Source organism: Ranitomeya imitator, chromosome 5 (assembly GCF_032444005.1).
Source record: "Ranitomeya imitator isolate aRanImi1 chromosome 5, aRanImi1.pri, whole genome shotgun sequence".
In the NCBI taxonomy this organism is placed as follows: domain Eukaryota; kingdom Metazoa; phylum Chordata; class Amphibia; order Anura; family Dendrobatidae; genus Ranitomeya; species Ranitomeya imitator.
Genome location: NC_091286.1, coordinates 504,088,243 through 504,106,795, shown reverse-complemented (window position 1 = coordinate 504,106,795; position 18,553 = coordinate 504,088,243). Strand labels below are relative to the sequence as shown.

General features: G+C 43.7%; 1 protein-coding gene across 1 annotated transcript in view; it reads right to left on the bottom strand.

The window, feature by feature from the left end:
* PLCH1 (phospholipase C eta 1) overlaps positions 1-18,553 on the bottom strand; it is a 451,824-nt gene that overhangs the window by 10,029 nt on the left and 423,242 nt on the right. Inside the window, exons 18-20 of the mRNA XM_069727462.1 lie at positions 17,575-17,682; positions 8,169-8,293; positions 7,013-7,097 (exon numbers count right to left, since the gene is read on the bottom strand). Coding sequence (XP_069583563.1) covers positions 7,013-7,097; positions 8,169-8,293; positions 17,575-17,682 — 318 coding nt within the window. The remainder of the gene's footprint in view (positions 1-7,012; positions 7,098-8,168; positions 8,294-17,574; positions 17,683-18,553) is intronic.

The following is an 18,553-nucleotide window of genomic DNA, read 5'->3' as shown; positions in this document are numbered from 1 at the left end:
AGATACTGACTTTTTCTTCATAATGTATGAGCTTTGGAGTAAGTTTTCTGTAGTCGTCCACTTCTAGGTTGGTCAGCTGTACCATAACCTTCTTTTTCTTTCTTTATTATACATGACACTTGACTCTGAGAGCAGTTGAATTCCATAACTACCTTTTTTGTCTTATGACTGACTTCAGTCTCAGAATATTAGGCTTCCTGATGCCTGGTGATAAACTTGGCTTCATCTTTTTTTTTTTAAATCATATATTTTTTATTAAACAATAAAAATAGTACATAAAAAATGCCTTGCTGTCAGCAATATACAAATGTATTTTACTTTTTTAGGAAACTTATTTATTCCCAAACCAAACTCCCACCCCCCTTCCCCCCACCCTTTAGAGACCTGTCAAGAACCGCCCCACTTTACTACATTTATTATTATACATTTTTTATGGCGCCATTTATTCCATGGCGCTTTACATGTGAATACGAGGCAAATATAGACAAATACATTAAACATGAGCAGATAACAGGCACACGGGTACATAAGGAGGGAGGACCCTGCCCGCGAGGGCTCACAGTCTGCAGATCTACATCATACATAGATGTACAAGAAAAGGAAGATGACTTGTCAATAATGCTCCCAAGGGGGCAAAAGGCCCAAAAACAGAAACAAAGTCATTTAAATCACATTGACTCAAGCCACGGATTCCACAACCTGTCAAAGAGGTCCATCTTGTTTCTCCTAGAGTAGATACTCCTCTCCAAAGTAATAATATGATCCACTTGCATCATAAAGTCTCTTCTTGTTGGTGGCTCTTCCCTAATCCAGAACTTGGCAATCAACTTTTGCGCAATAAATAACAGTCTAGCAATAACCATTTTGTACAACTTATCAGTTATAATCTCCTCTACGTATCCCAAAACACATACCAAAGGATCCCGCGGCACAGAGCAATTATATGCCAGTCCCACTTAATTCAGCACCACCACCCAGAAGGAGGACAACCTGGGGCACTGCCACAACATATGGAGGATACCCGCCTCAGACTGCGAGCATCTAGGGCATTCTGAATTAGGTCTCAGCACGGTTTTGAATAACATGTCCGGAGTTCTATAAGCCCTATGAATAACAAATAATTGTGACAACCTCCCAGCCTCGCTCATTGATATCTTGGGCACATAATCTAGTATTGATTCCCAATGATCATTATCAATCGCCCCCAGGTCAGCCTCCCATTTCGCCCTGGCTCTAATAGGGTGCTCCTCCAAAAAAGAGAATAGAAGGAATGCATATATTCCCGAGATCACTCCCTTCGTGCCTCCCCCTACAAGGATAAAATCCAGCATACCATCCACCTGGATCTCCACAGGCCCTCTCCTACACTGTGCCCGGTACGCATGAGAAAGGCGGCGATACTGATACATCTCAGAGTCTGGCAGTAAAAACTCCTCCTGCAATGCCTCAAAGTTCCTAATTCTGCCCTGATGTAAAATTTGGCCCATCCGAGAGATGCCTGCCTCCTTCCAAATATGAAATCCCGCCATCTGTCTAAACTCTTGTAGGAAACAGTTATTCCAAATGGGTGAGAATCTGGTAAGTGCCCCCACTCCCCTAATTCCTTTAACTTTGTCCCAAACCTTGTGAATAAGCCTAATAGTACAAAATTTAGAACCTTTCTCATGGAAATGCCCCCCCTCCAGGCCCTCACTCAATACCTTCATCCCAATCAATGATCTCAGGCTACAGGGTGCCCGAGCCCCACCCGACTCATCACCCCATCCCTTAAAATGCTGACACTGTGATGCCAAAAAATACAACCACGGATTAGGTAGTGCCACCCCTCCCTCCGTCTTTGGCCTTTGTAGAATTTCCTGTTTAAATCTGGGGCTCTTTCCACCCCAAATCAGCTCGCCAAACAAGGATCTAATCCTCTGAAATCTATTCTGCGATATCCATATAGGGGAGTTGTGCAGCACATAAAGAAGCTGCGGCATCACAATCATCTTTATATGGTTTATCCTGCCGATTACCGATAAATGTAACTTTTTCCACGCCTGAACTTTAGAACGTATTTTACGCAAAAGTGGTGCCAAATTCAGCTCCTCAAAACTAATCAAAGGGAGAGCAATCTGGATCCCCAGGTATTTAAATTTATCAACTAGCCTCAACCTTGTGACAGAGTCCCCCACTCCACCAACGCCATAATCCCCATCTATCAACATCATATTGGATTTGTCCCAATTGATCCTTAGGCCCGAATAACTCCCGAATTTCTCAATAATGGCCTCCGCCCTGACCAGGGTCCCTTCAGAATCTTCCAAGAAAAGCAGAATATCATCAGCGTATAACGCTACTTTTTCTTCTGAGTCCTCGTACATAAAACCCCCCACCTCCCGGGACCCTCTGATCTTTGCAGCAAGGGGTTCCACCGCCAAGGCAAAGAGTAGCGGGGACAGAGGGCAGCCCTGTCTAGTTCCCCTAGACAATGAAAAGGTCTCGGAGAGAGAGTCATTCACTCTAATTTTGGCCACCGGAGAAGAGTACAACAGCCGCACCCATGAAATAAATTTGGGTCCAAACCCCATTCGTTCCAGCACTGACCACAGATAGCTCCACTCCACGCAATCGAAAGCCTTATGGGCGTCCAAGGACACCACAACCTGTTTGCCGACATTGTCAGAAGAGATTTGCAGATTTAAAAACAAGCTTCTCAGATTGAGTGCCGTTGACTTATTGGGCATAAAGCCTGACTGATCCGGGTGAACCAGTCTGTCAATCACCCTGGACAACCTATTTGCCAAAGCTTTTGCCAAAATCTTTATGTCGGCCGTCAGAAGTGAGATTGGTCTATTGGATTCTGGTAGCTGTGGGTCCTTGTCGGCTTTAGGGATATCTACCACAATAACCTCTCTCATTGACAAAGGTAACTCCCCTCTTTCCAATGAGCTATTATACACCCCCGCCAGTTTGGCCAGCAAAGTTTCTTTCAGTACCTTATAAACCTCAGCTGGAATACCATCCGCCCCCGGAGCCTTACTCCCAACAACACCTGCCAACGCAACCCCCAATTCTTCCTTCCCAATCGGCTCCTCCAACACCTCACATTCCTCTCTACTCAACCTAGGCAAATCAATCCCCTCCAAGTAACCCGTCATATCCTCGGACCCCCTCCCCACACTAGAAGTATATAATTTATCATAGAATTTTCTAAACACTTCCAGAATTTGTTCCCCCGAGTAACCAATGTTCCATCCTCCGTCTTAATGGAGTAGACATGCGAGGATTCCCTTTGTGCGGACGCCACTACCGAGAGTAAATGCCCCACCTTTTCCCCCTCTGAATAGAAAGATGCTCTTTGAAAAGCCCGCAATCTCTCCGCCTTTCTCAAATATAGTTGGTTGACCTCCTGCTGAGCCATCCTCATACGGCTCTGAGACTCCCTAGTGCAATAGGCCCCCAATGCCGCCTCAGCTGCCTTCAGTTCCTCCAGGACAGCTTGATCCTGTACTCTAGTCCTTGTCTTGTGTCTTGAAATGTCCCGAAACAGAATGCCCCTTAAATACGCCTTCATAGTGTCCCATACTACATGGCATTCTGCACTACCTTCATTAATCTTAAAAAACTCCTCTATCTCAGCCCCCACCCTTTCCATGTCCAAAAGTTGTAGCCAGGAGGGGTGTACCTTCCAGTCCATCCTCCGCGACCCAACCTGTTCTGATAACTTTAAAGAGACCTGAACTGGGCTATGATCTGATAGAATCCTGGGACTATATTCCACCCCGCTTAACAATTCGTTCATCCCGTCATTACCCAAGGCGACATCAATTCGAGACATAGAACCATACGTGGTCGAGTAACAGGAGTAAGAATATGTATTAACATTGTGAGCCCGCCATAAGTCAATCCAACCTATTTCTCTAAGATAGTTTCCAAAAGGAGTGCCATTACCGTCCCTGCGTAGCGGAGCGTGATTACTCTTGTCCCAATGGTCATCGGCTATATTATTCACATCTCCCACCACCAGAAGGGGAACCCCAACCCATCCTCTCATAGACTCCAAAATCTCCTGAATTTTCTTACCAGAATATGGCGGGGGTATATATAGTGAAACGATGCAAATCAAACGATTAAAGATTTTACACACTAGAAAAACATATTGACCGTCTTTATCAGTTTTTACCTCAAATTCCTCAAATGGAGTACTTGTATGAATCAAAACCGACACCCCCTTGCATAATTAGAGAACGTCGAGTTATACGCCTTGCGCACCCATCTCTTCTGTAACATGACAACTTTTTCCTCCACTAAATGGGTTTCTTGCAGGCATATCACCGAGGGCCTCTGTTTCAGTAGGTACTGAAATATTGCCGCACGCTTGGTAGCATCCGCTAGCCCCCTAACATTCCAACTTATAATATTAACATTCCCTCCCATTTCCTTAAAGCAAGATAAAAAATGAGAACCGTCTCCCCCAGGTCTCCACCAATGCCCTCCTCCCCCCACCCCCACAACCATTCCAACCTCCCCCATCTGAAACTCAAAGTAACTCAGTTAAACCAAACTTTCTTTCTCTATATGAGAACTGAGAGCACTTGATATACCCTAGAACTATGTCCTTTGCCGTCCATCTCTCCCCCTCCCACCGCGACCAATATGAACTATTCATTGCGCCGCCGAACACAATACTGTAACCCTTGGGTGCATTTTGTCTAAATACACATATCACATTCAAAAAAGCCCCCAAAAAGAGGTAGAACCAGTAGAGTTATAGATCTTCAGTATCAGTCTCATCGGTTCCGATCAGTGCCAATTTTCTTGGCGTTAGTGTCCAGCCATTGCATCGCCTCCTCCGGACTTTGGAAAAATTGAATACGATCCAGCGCCACCACCCTGAGCTTAGCTGGGTAGAGCATTGAGTATTTTAGGTCCAGTTCTCGGAGCCGTCGCTTGACTTCACCAAACTTCATTCTGAGTTTCTGCACCGATGCCGAATTATCCGGATAAATGGAGATCCGATTTCCGTTTATACTCAGGCCATCACTGATCCTAGCCTTCCTTAGTAGGGATTCCCGATCCCGGTAGTCCAAAATTTTTGCCAGTATAGCTCGAGGGGCGAAGCCAGGCGGCAGTGGACGAGTGGGGACTTTATGAGCCCTTTCCACCGAAAAGTGGTTGGTAAGGTCTGCGCCTCCCACCGAGTTTTTAAGCCATGCCTCAATATATTCAGTAGGGTTGTTTCCCTCCACCTTCTCCGGCACCCCAATTATTCTTAAGTTGTTTCTCCGAGATCGATTTTCTAAATCGTCTGTTTTAAATTCTAATTCTGCAATTCGTTGAATGTATTTCTTTTCTCTTTTTAACAGTTCATTTGTCTGATCCTCCACACTGCCCACACGCTCCTCCACCACCTCCACTCTTTTCTCCACCTTACGCATAGCAGAGTTAAGGGACTTCATTTCAACTGTTAAATCATCCACCCTTAGATTCAGCGCGGCCAAGGCAGATTTGCAGTGTATAACAACAGAGAAAATGTCCTGCAGTGTTGGTTCCCCCATACTTGGTTGCTGCACATCATCAGAATCATTAGTCTGCACTGGGCTAGCAGCAGGTGTCAAATTGTCAGCACTGTGCACTCCCTGCACCCTCCCTGGGGAACGTTGCGCCTCCACCTCACTGGGATTATCTTCCCCTCCTCTCTTCTGCCTCTGCGGGGCTTCCTCCTCACCAAGCCCCTCTGGATCCAGCAGCAGGGCACCCCCCCTCCTCCGTGCGGGCAAACCGCTCCAGCCGAGCGATTGCCTCCGGCGGTATGAAGCGCTGGCTCTGGCCGCTTCCTCCTCTGCCACGACGCCATCTTGGATTTTCGCGCCAGCTGCAGGCGCCGACTGTTTTTGGCGTGGCATCGCCGCTCCTCACCGCTCGCTACCTCCGGTGCTTTTTCCCGCACGCTGGGGACCTGCGGTGCCTCTCTGCCCGGTTTTCGGCGTTCGGCGGCGCCTTCAAGGGTGAGTTTTAAGAGCGGTGCGGGGAGAGAGATCCGTCGCACGTCCGCTCACATTACTCGCTAGGCCACGCCCCCCAACTTGGCTTCATCTTTGACATGTTTTAACCAAAAACACACACTCAAAAAAAATTTGGGCAAAATTCGACTAACCATGACAAAATATGCAAAACATTTGGCCCAGCAAATGTTGAAAACTAAAATATCAAGGGATAAAACAAGGTCAAACACAATTTTCATCCTTATAACAGACAACCATTTTCTTCCAGTTTACTAAAATCACCAGGAAAATGGCATCATAACAACCAGAGACAGAAGTACCGTAATCACACTTTAAAAAAAAAAAAAATGCTAAACTTTTGGTCGCTAATGTATATATTATAAACTACATTAAATTTTAGTTTCTCTACTTAAACTGAGATACATCTCCTTTCCACCAACATTGTTTGATTCACAGTTCAAAATGGCAAGGTTATTCAGGGGCCCATTCTTCAGGTTTAGGAGCTCCAAATGCTATCTCCGTACGCTTCATTAAAACTCCACTGGAAAGATCATGTTAAAATACATGTGAACGTTGTTTTCAAAATCCCACACTTATTGTGTAAATTTTCACGCTGTGTATCAAAATAACACAATGTCTATTATTTTTTGGATTTGGAACTGATTATTTTCCTGCTCTGGATTCTGCTGTGAGTCCCAATTCCAAACCATTTTGAATCTCAAAGAATGAAATGTAAGTCAAATCCAGAGCAATCTATTTATGTACAACATGCATATTTTGCAGTGGATTCACAGGGAATTTGCTGAAAAATCTGTGTTTATCTGAGGACAGTAATTATTTTTCAAATTCTGAAATGCCATTACCCATACTGTAAAACTAAATCATGATAAATAAAAAAGAATTTATATGAATAAAAAAGCAGTACTTATAATACAACAAAGGAAAAAAATACTAACTATTATGTACCTATTCCAAGCAATATATGTCTGGCTACTGTTAAAATACTAAAAACATCTATTACAGACCATTATCATCAACCACACGGGTTTGTTCTTTGCAGCAATCCGCTGATAGACCAATAATTTCCACTTCCACAAATGGGTCAATGATCTGTGTAAAGAAAACATAATAAGATCTATAGATTCACAGTAGTCTGTTAATTAAGTTAATTAACATCTCTATTAAAGCTTGCCAGAAAATATTGTGTCACATTAAGCCATATTGTAGTAAGTAAACAGTTTCCCTCTTTGTCAGTTGCCCCTGAGTCAGTGGGTGGAGGCAATTTTCTAGGATCTCTCTCATACATGGTACACAGAGAAAAGAAGATCCTGCTCTCTTGTCTTTGTAGAACAATCTCAGAAGCAACAGCATGGAGGACATTCTACAGCAGTACTGTGCTTTGTAGCTGTAAATCCAGATCTGGGATATAATTAAATACTAACTAAAAAACAATTGGAGCATCTCTGTTTCAATCTTGCCGTTTTAGCCCTTCATCTCAATCCACCTTCTCCTTCCTCCCCTCTTTATAGCAAGCACATGTGATCTTATCCCTAAGTGAGGTGATATCCTGTTCTTGCTGAATAGAGATTTGAGCAGTGAATTGAGAGTGAATAATCAATGCAAGAAGCAGGCGGAGAAGAGGAGTGGGAATTTTTTTCTAACAACATAATGTACGGTACATTACAACGCTTAATTTTTTTAACTAGTGATTTCTAAAAAAAGTAAGTGCCGAATACTCTTCAAGCATGGCCTAATTCCTACTTTTGGTACCAAGGCCCTCGGTCATACAAGAGTATCCTGGTCAACAATTTGGGCACATATTACAACTCAATAAACCATGCACAAAACAGTTTTTACAACACCCATAGAATTCTATCAGACACAACTGTACTTTCATGTGCTCACAATTTCATCTGTGCTTTTTTTTTCCTACTGGACTGTAAAATGTTCTATGGGATGCTGTATTACGGAGAACCATATGGCGGTCTCCACAAAGTCTCAGACTCACTGGACATCACAGGTCATGTAGTGTTATTACAAAGGTCGCCAATTAAGAAGTTTAGCCAGGTGACAAATTCATTTCATATGTACGAAGATTTGGAGATTTATCTAATGCGGACATAATAAATAACATATTTAAGATTATTCTCATATAAAGACTTAATGGTACATATTGCTTACCTCTCCTCTGTCACCAAGCATTGAATCTGGAGGTTTTGGTAGCTGCTGACCACTAATAACTTTAAGGATAAGCTGCTTTTTAGGGCTAGCTGGTAGAGGGTCACCAGAGAATGGATTAAACACTCCTATAGAACAAGAAAATGCTGATATTTCACTCTAGTCCACCAATACATTTTACCAAATTACTAATATGATATATTTTTAAGCAAATGTGTGATACTTGGGTATATATAACTTCATCATTCTACATCTTAACATCCTTTAGTCTGACTTCTTCCTCTGGAGCTCTGTGTCCATGATTCCACGAAGAGTTCTCAAACGGTATGAGAATATCCTTACATAATCTCGAAAACCATTTATCTGTACCGTTATTGTAAGTAGCCTAAATTATGGAGTGCACGTGTTACATCTGCTCTTTCTCTACCTAGTTCTTCTATGGGTCATGTGAAATAACGTCATTACATCCTGACAACAAGCATATACTACATGACTGGTCACCTTCTGCTACGGTAACTGTATTCTTAGCTGTATATCTTTGAAGATGGAATCTCCTCCTTATGTTTGTATCTCTCAGAGCCAGATGGAATTTTCTGCCATCTGGGAATATGTCAAGACTCCTGAAGCCAGAATCAGGTAAACCTGACAGTCATAAATCCACAGGCATGTCCACTGAGAGTTTCTTCCAGCAGCTACTTGTATGAAGCTTCTGTAAATGTGAATCTTCACAACATCATGACATGTTTCCATTTCCAAACTTGTCACTCAGCCTTTATAATAGGCTAACAGTTCTTACCACTTTCTAGCTCATGCTGAGTGCACTTAGTGTAAAGCTGGCCGTATACGTGGCAATTCTCTTGGCCAAAAATTATTTCAGCAGTTAATTATCGCTTCTGATTGCTTCATGCGCGTAAGCGTTCACTTGAGCGTTCTTAGATCTTTTAATGGGGAGACAGGAGAAAGGTGCCAGAGGTGACTTGTCTCCCCAGAAAATGAAATGATCGGGCATTGATATTCCAACTGCTCAATCCTTCTCTCAATGCCTTCATCTTTTGGGGGAGGGTAGGTTGGTCCCTCATTTAAGGCTAGTTTCACACTAACGTTTTTATGATCTGCGGAGGGCTGCGGACTTCCTCCGTGAAGCCCCGCCCTCAGCCGCATCTGCGCTGCTATCTCCGCCTACTTCTGCATGCGGCCTGCATAACTATCTTTAACATTAGGTACGCAGGTCGTGCGGCTGTATGCGGATGCTTCCGCATGCATCGTTTTGACGATGCGGCGACCAGTGTAGGACGCAGCTGGTAGCAATTTTTTTTTTCGCCGAATCGTCACGACGCATGCGGAAGCATTCGCATACAGCCGCACAACCTGCGTACCTAATGTTAAAGATAGCTACGCAGGTCGCATGCGGGCCGCATGCAGAAGTAGGTGGAGATAGCAGCGGTGGTGCGGCTGAGGGCGGGGATTCACAGAGGAAGTCCGCAGCCCTCCACAGATCATAAAAACGCTAGTGTGAAACTAGCCTAACACAAGATATTTGGCAGGTACTAGGAAAATCAGAGAGATTGTCCAACTTTCATCAAATATATCTGGAGGCCTTAAGATGAGCAACCATATTATGAGACTATAATGAATGATAACCCCTCTATTAGAGCACTGGAGGTACACACTATTCTACAATTAATAACACAAATAGCCATATATCAATTTTAAAAATTATAATTTTTATTTAGAAATAAATTCATATAAAAAAGATATGTTAAAAAGTAATAAGACAACAACTGCAAGAATATACGTGGGTACACCCAGGGGCATATAGTAAACCTTACAAATCCAAGTGAAAGAACTTGAACAGGTTAATCTTTCATACTATTATGCATGTATGTTATTTATTTATTTCACTCACTTATATAGCGCCATTAATTTCCACAGCGCTTTACAAACATTATCATCGCTGTCCCCATTGGGTCTCACAATCTAGAATTCCTATCAGTATGTCTTTGGAATGTGGGAGGAAACCGGAGTACCCGGAGGAAACCCATGCAAACACGGGGAGAACATACACACTCCTTGCAGATGTTGTGCTTGGTGGGATTTGAACCCAGGACCCCAATGCAGCAAGGCTGCATTGCTAACCACTGAGCCACCGTGCTGCCCGTATGTTACTCCAAAAAACATGGTGGCATGCTGAAAGCACCCACAAAAGAATACTGGCAGAGCACATATAGACATGAATAAATAAATGAACTTTTGTTTTATAATAGCAATGTTACAGTCAAATAGTGGGGCACATAGAAATAAATGCTTAAACTAAAATATGTAAGTAGGCATATGATATTAAGCTCTGCTAATATCCACAAGTACATACAGAAGTATGTCAGTTATAAATGCATCATAGGAGTATATAGTACAAAAACAAAACGCGCGTCGGGTGTGGTCGGTCTCCCGGGCCTTACTTTGTTAGGTAACTATACCGCGTATATATTTATGGCTATTATGTGATACTATATACTCCTATGATGCATTTATAACTGACATACTTTTGTCTATTAGCAGAGCTTAATATCATATGCCTACTTACATATTTTAGTTTAAGCATTTATTTCTATGTGCCCCACTATTTGACTGCAACATTGCTATTACAAAACTAGGAGTTAGTCATACCGGTAACGGTATTTCCAGGAGTCCATCATGACAGCACCACAGGAGGTTGCTCTTCATATCCTTGATAGGGACAGGAACACAGAAGAGGTTAAATAGCCCCTCCCCACCTCCACCCCTCAGTGATTTTACAAAGTACCACATCAGGATGGATACAACACAATTTTATTGAACTTCCTCTCTACATGTTCATATCACATATTAGACAAGAGTTCAAGGGGGGGCAAATAATGGGTGCTGTCATGATGGACTCCTGGAAATACCGTTACCGGTATGACTAACTCCTAGTTTCCAGGTCGTCCACATGACAGCACCACAGGAGAAATACCAAATAACTCCTATTAGGGCGGGATTACAGCTTGGAGGACTTTTCTCCCAAAGCTAGTCTGCTGCTTTGAGAGAACGTCCAGCTTGTAGTGCTTGCAAAAGGTATTTGAGCTAGACCAAGTTGCCGCCCGGCAAATTTGGTCCATGGATGCACCCGCACTCTCTGCCCATGAAGCAGATACTGCTCTCAGTGAGTGGGCTTTTAGGTGATCTGGAGGAGATTCACCGGCTGAAGTATACGCAGCGCAAATGGTAGATTTGATCCATCTAGCCAGAGTCGCTTTTGAGGCTTTTTTGCCTCTATTCTTCCCAGACATCTGGATAAAGAGATTTGAGTCAATTCTCCAGCTGTCTGTAAGTTTTAGATACTGCAATACTGTTCTCTTAACATCCAGGGAATGAAGAGAACGTTCTTTTTCGTTATTGTAGTTCTGGCAGAACGTAGGCAAAACTATTTCCTGGTTTCTGTGAAAGTCCGTCACAACTTTTGGAAGAAATGAAGGATCCAACTTTAAAACGATGCAATCTTCCTGTATCTTTAAGTATGGATCTGTTATGGACAGGGCTTGAATTTCGCCTATTCGCCTTGCTGTCGTTATTGCGACGAGGAAAAGAGTCTTGAATGTCACAGATTTTAGGTCTGCCTGATCAAGTGGCTCGTATGGAGCTTTCCGTAGCTCATTTAGTACCAAAGTGAGGTTCCATGAGGGTACTGAGCTTCGTATTGTTGGTCTAAGACGTTGTGTAGCTTTGATGTATCTCATTATCCAGGGATGATTCGCTAGTGGATAGTCATAAAAGGCAGTTAAAGCTGAGATTTGTACCTTTAGCGTACTAGGTCTCAAGCCCATATCAAAACCTGTTTGGAGAAAATTTAGTATTTGAGGAATATCTGGTTGTTGGAGAACGGATATTGGAGTATTGGTCTGTGCACAAAATTTCTTCCAAATCTTCTGGTATATAGCCGAGGTCACCGGCTTTCTACTTTTTTTCATAGTTGAGATAACTGACTCAGACAGTCCCTTTGATCTCAAGATCTCCCTTTCAAGATCCATGCTGAGAGTTGTAGCATCTTTAGATTTTGATGGACCAATGGTCCCTGTATTAGAAGATCCCGTCTCAGTGGTAGTAACACTGGGTCTTCCACCGCCATCCACTTCAGCAGAGGAAACCAGCTCCTCTTGGGCCAATATGGCACTATTAGGATCACTACCGCTAGACTTTCCTGGATTTTCCTCAGAACTCTGGGAATTAGGGCTAGTGGCGGGAACGCGTATGCGAGTTCCATGTCCCAATGTTGAGCCAATGCATCTATGCCAGTTGGATTGTCTCTTGGATTTAGCGAAAAGAATTCTTTCGTTTTTGTATTGCTCCTTGAGGGGAATAAATGTATTTGTGGGGTGCCCCACTGTTGGATTAACTGAGTAAAGATTTCTTCGTTTAGAGACCATTCTGACGGCTGTACCTTCTCTCTGCTGAGAAAGTCCGCTATTTGGTTCTGTGAACCTTTTAGGTGTACTGCCGTGATGGACTTTACGGTATTTTCCGCCCAGGAGAATATTTCTTCTGCTAGTGCCTGAAGTGGACGGTGCCTTGGTCCTCCTTGATGTAGGAGAAAAGCTACCGTGGTCGAGTTGTCTGAGAAGACTCGGATGTGGTGTCCCTGAATCTCGTGTTGGCACCTTTTTAGTGCTTCCCAGACCGCTCTGAGTTCCCTGTAGTTGGAGGAACTGTCGCGTATCGATGGTGGCCATGTCCCCTGAAGGTATCGACCTTCTATGTGGGCTCCCCAGCCCCTTGAGCTTGCATCGGTGGTTATATTTATGCATGGAGATATTTTCCATGGTTTTCCTCTTTTGAGGTTTTTTATGTTGATCCACCATGAGAGGGACTGCTTTACCCTGCTGGGTAACCACATCCTGTTGTCTAGTGAATCTTTTCTTCCGTTCCATACCGAAAGAACTTCCCTTTGAAGTGTTCTGGAGTGATACTGGCTCCACTGTACACTGGGAATGCATGAGGTCATCAGACCTAGAATCCTCATTGCTTTCCTGATGGAGATGTATTTCCGTTTTTTTATTGATTGAAGTTCTTTTCTTATTGACCGTTGTTTTTGGTCTGGTAGGAAGGAGTATTCTAGTTCGGAATTTAGTAGTACCCCTAGAAATATCTTCTGCGTCTCTGGTTCGAGACTCGATTTTTTTGCATTTATTACCCACCCCAGACGTTTCAGGAGTGACGTGGTAATTTCTAAGGATTCTTCCATCTGTTGGGATGAATCTGCGATCAGCAACAGATCGTCCAGATATGGTGCGATGAGAACTTCCTTCTCTCTTAAGTAGGCCATGACCTCCGCCATGAGCTTCGTAAATATCCTTGGGGCAGAGGAGAGACCAAATGGTAGGCACTGAAACTGGAAATGAAGTATTTTCTTGTGGTTTCTTATTGCGAACCTGAGGAATTTTTGATCTGAGGGATGGATGGGAACATGATAGTAAGCATGTTTGAGATCTAGCGTGCACATTACAGAGTTCTTTTTTATTAGCGGTGTAATTGATTTGAGAGATTCCATCTTGAAGCGTTTGTACGCCACCCATTTGTTTAATGGTTTTAAGTTTATTATTGTTCGGTAATCTCCGTTTGGTTTTCTTATGGAGAACAGACTGGAGTAATGCCCCTGAAAATGTTGATGATGGGGTACCGGTATTATGACGTTTAATTCTAAGAGTTCCTGTATGTCTGTTATCAGCCTTTGATGTACTGCTGATGACTCTGTCTGTGTTACGCAGAATCTCTTGGGGGGTAGATGAGTAAACTCTATCCTGTAACCCTGTGCCACTGTCTGTAGAATCCACTGATTCTGAGTTATGTTCTGCCATCCTTCTTGGAAGTATTGTAGTCTCCCTCCTATATTGTTGGCGTCATTGTTTGCTGGGTCCTGTTGATTGGTCTCGAAAGGAACCTCTTCCTCTGCCTCCTTTAGGGTAGCTCCACCTACCGGACTTCCCCTTGCCTCTGTAGTCCTGTCTTGGGTGGGAGCGAGTTTTTCGGAAGAATTGCGGTTTCTTTGGCTTCTCCTCAGGGAAGCCTTTCTTCTTATCAGATGCTTTTTCAAGTAGCTTGTCAAGGACTGGACAAAAGACGTGAGAACCTGAGAATGGAATCGAACACAGCTTGTTCTTGGATTGGGTATCTCCCGTCCACGATCTCAGCCATAAGGCCCTTCTTGCTGCGTTTGACAGTGCATTATTCCGGGCAGCAAAGCGTACGGATTCCGCTGAAGCATCTGCCATGAAATCAGTCGCAATCTTTAAAACTGAAAAGGATTTAAGGATTTCTTCCCTTGGAGTTCTATTTTTAATATGACTCTCCAGCTCGTCCACTCAAAGACTCATGGACCTTGCTACAGAGGTAGCCGCTATATTCGTCTTCATAATGGCGGCTGACGATTCCCAGGCTTTCTTAAGAAGATCTTCTGACCTCTTATCCATTGGGTCTTTTAACCCTGACGAGTCCTCAAAGGGAATAGCCGTTTTCCTTGTGACTTTGGCCACAGGAATGTCGATCTTTGGAACCGACTCCCAGACTTTAGTTTCTTCTGGGTCAAAGGGAAGACGGTATTTGAAGTCTCTCGGGACTACTAATTTTTTCCCTACGTCTTCCCACTCTTCCATTATCATCGCAGTTATGTGATTGTTGACCGGAAAAACTCTATTCCTGCGAGTTCTCAGGCCCCCAAACATCTTGTCTTGAACCGATAGAGGCTCAGACGAGTCTTCTATTTTCATCGTGCTTCTTACTGCTTTTAGTAGTATATCCGTATTTTCGGATGAGAACAAGTATTTCTTCCGTTCTTCTGGAAGCACAGTAAATGTATTGTCCTCTTCATCCGAGCCCGGATCGGAATAACCTGAGACCTCTCCTTCCTCGGAACTCGCATCTATATCCCATCTAGGCCTTTTAGGCCGCGGAGACTGGGGTGGCACCATTGTAGACACTGTAGCTTGGACTTCGTCTCTAATCATGGATTTGATATTATCCAACAGCGAAGCCTGTTCGTCTTTAAGAAGTTTAGCGATGCATTTTTCGCATAATTTCTTCTTATATCCTTCTGGGAGTTTGGTGGTGCACAATGGGCATCTAATAGTCCTTTTTTTAGTAGCTGACCTCTCGGGAATGTCCTTATCCTGAAAATGTAAAGGAGATCCCTGTAGCTACGGAACTAAAGTTCTGTAATGCATCCCATACCACGTACTACTCACATGGTCCATGGCTAGCTCTAAGGATTGGACGTCTGGGCGAGTAGCACCTTCCATCTTCCTGAGTCAAATGTGCTGTCAGATGTCCGTCATTAAGTAGTCAATCTTACCCAGCTTCAAGACATCTGATTCGTCCTCCTTCCGAGCTCAGCTGCTGGCCTCCACGGTGATTTCAGGTCCCCAGCTGTACTGCGCATGCGTCATCTGGAACGCACGCCGACCAGCCTGGGACCTTTCCTGGCGCATAGTCCGGATGCTGTTCCGGTCTTTGTTCTCCCCCCCGGCCTTCCGCAGCTTCCCGGCGCCCCGGAAATGCCTTTGCGCTGCCGACCCCGGGAATCCGGCCACGCCCCCCGGAAGTAGTCACTCGACCGGAGCGCCGGACCGGAAGTCCCGGGTACATTGCCAGCACCGGCCGCACGTAGAGCCTGAGGGGAGCGCTCAGCACCACCGCCGCAGCTGCTGTCTCAGAGCCCCTTGTAAGGGGATGAGGCAGTCTTATGGGGAGCACACAGCTCTACCCGGTCGCGGAGGGACCTCCGTCGGTATCCTGCGACCTCCGGATCCTCGCGGCCAGAGCCCCCTCCAGGAGGATGGGACCGCACACGGGAGCTCCTGCTCGACCGAAACCTGATTTCCTATCAGGTAAAATCTTGATCTTCCTGGAGATCTCTCTCCTGCGTCCCTCCCTGATAGGGACAGGAAAAACACTGAGGGGTGGAGGTGGGGAGGGGCTATTTAACCTCTTCTGTGTTCCTGTCCCTATCAAGGATATGAAGAGCAACCTCCTGTGGTGCTGTCATGTGGACGACCTGGAAACAGGGGTTCATTTATTTATTCGTGTCTATATGTGCTCTGCCAGTATTCTTTTGTGGGTGCTTTTAGCATGCCACACATGTTTTTGGGAGTAACATAATAGGATGAAGGATTAACCTGTTCAAATTCTTTAACTTGTATGGATTTGTAAGGTTTACTATACATCCCTGGGTGTACCCACCTATATTCTTGTACTTGAGGTTGTCTTATTACTTTTTAACATATCTTTTTTTTTATATGAATTTTTTTCAAAATAAAAATTATAATTTTTAAAATTGATATATGGCTATTTGTCAAGCTTTCTTTTGGGTGTCATGTTATGTTTTTGCTTTATGGCCCTAATATACAGGATAATTATATTGGTGTATATATGCAATTAATACGTAATAAAAGAGCTGACTTCCTCCTTTGTATAAACATACATAAGGCTGGGTTCACATTGCGTTAGTGGGTGTCCGCTGACGGAATCCGTTACATGGCGCAATTAACAGTATGTAACAGATCCGTTAGCGCACCCATTGACTGCAATGTATCGAACACATCGCTAAAGTATGCCATTTTTGGCATGCGTTAGCGATGTCCCGTTATTTTCTGACGGACCTCGAACAATGCTTGCAGCGTTCGAGGTCCGTTTCTCGCTAGCGCAGATCGGGCATATGCGCTAGCGGGATTGCTAAACGCAATCCCTTTTTGTACGTTGCATTAGCGCATTCCGTTAGCGTATGGGCTAAACGGATTGCACTAACGCAATGAGAACCTAGCCTAAGGCTCACAATTTATTACCTAGTTTTCAGGTGCATTTTCTGATATATTGCCACATCACAGGTATGATTTCTGCACTAATAATTGCAAAGAATAAAATACATAATGATGTCTAAATGTACTATAATCTACTCATATTATTTTTAATATAATTTTAAGACTGCCCCTTTCCCCCCCAAAAAAAATATTACTCTTCAATGCAGTCAATAATTACATAGAATAACAAATGACACTGGTTATGGCTTTATTTCAGTAACCTTTGGTAAGGAGGAGTCCATCGTGTATATCCGCAGCAGATCACGTTTTGTTTCATAAGTTAAATGCAACTCTAAGCATTCAGCTAACTGTAATAAATGGCTTGTAAAAAAGCATCATCATTGACATTTGGCATTCATTCTGCCAGTAAATTGAATTATGTGTGCAGCCAGCATTTGTGGCGACACGCTGTCATCTCATGCTGTCAGGTGCCATGTCCGCACCATGTGATTCCCAGGTTAGCCCTATTAATTCCAATAGAAATAACGGGAACAGGTGCTTTGCATGGAATTTACTCCTGCATCTACCAATTAAAAGTAGCGACGTACCTTTACACATCTGCTGAGGTTTGAGGACATATCCACAATTGCCATTCACCTTGAATTTTGCACGATTTAGCTCCATCATGCGTCCTTCTGTCTGATAGTTCAGCGCCACTGTGAACACAGAGAAAGAGATGAAGGACAGTCACCAACGCACTTAGTTTGAGACTTCAGACACTGAATACTAGATGCTATGAAAATGCTACATTATCTGATGCAAGCCCAACGTGCATATGTCTAGTCCATCTATTATACATAAGGCGATGTCATAACCACTGCACGCTGTATGAAGGGGAAATTGTAACTCTGGCCAAAGCATTACGGCGGTATTCATAGAGTGTCTGCAACATGTAAAGCACCATGGAATAAATGGCGCTATAATAAGCAGAATATGATGCCAAGAACAGGAAAAAAACCTGCACAATAGGATCCCAGAGTGAATTCTACTGGTTTGTAACATTATTCACAGTCAAATGGAATTCAGAGGTGAAGCGGTGGGAAGAGCGGCATGGATGATTGGTCATAAAATGCGGCATTAATTCTGTGTTACTCCGTAAGTTCAACTGCTTGGTTCTGTCTTGGGTGTTGTCGGTTTTTCGGCCAGTGTGAACATGCTCCTATTTTGCATGCATTCCAACTTGACTGTAGTTAAATTCTTTCACCTTAGCTTTAGGTTGCTGCATTTAGTTGGGGGCTCCCTTCCATTGAGCTGGATAACACATTTAAAAAGCTCCTCACTAGCTGTGTGTCCATGTTTGGGACCCGGTCCTGCTCAACCCTTATTCACACAGGACATCACTATGACACAGGATAAGGTTTCAATATTAATGTTAGGACCATCCCGAACTTGGGTACACCTTGGTGCTGGTGGGATGGCTTTTACGCTTTTTTTTTTTTACCAAAAACAGTGTTTACGACGTACCCCATATTATTTATATGCACCACTGTTTTTACTCATTTACTTACAGCAGGGCATTTAATTACT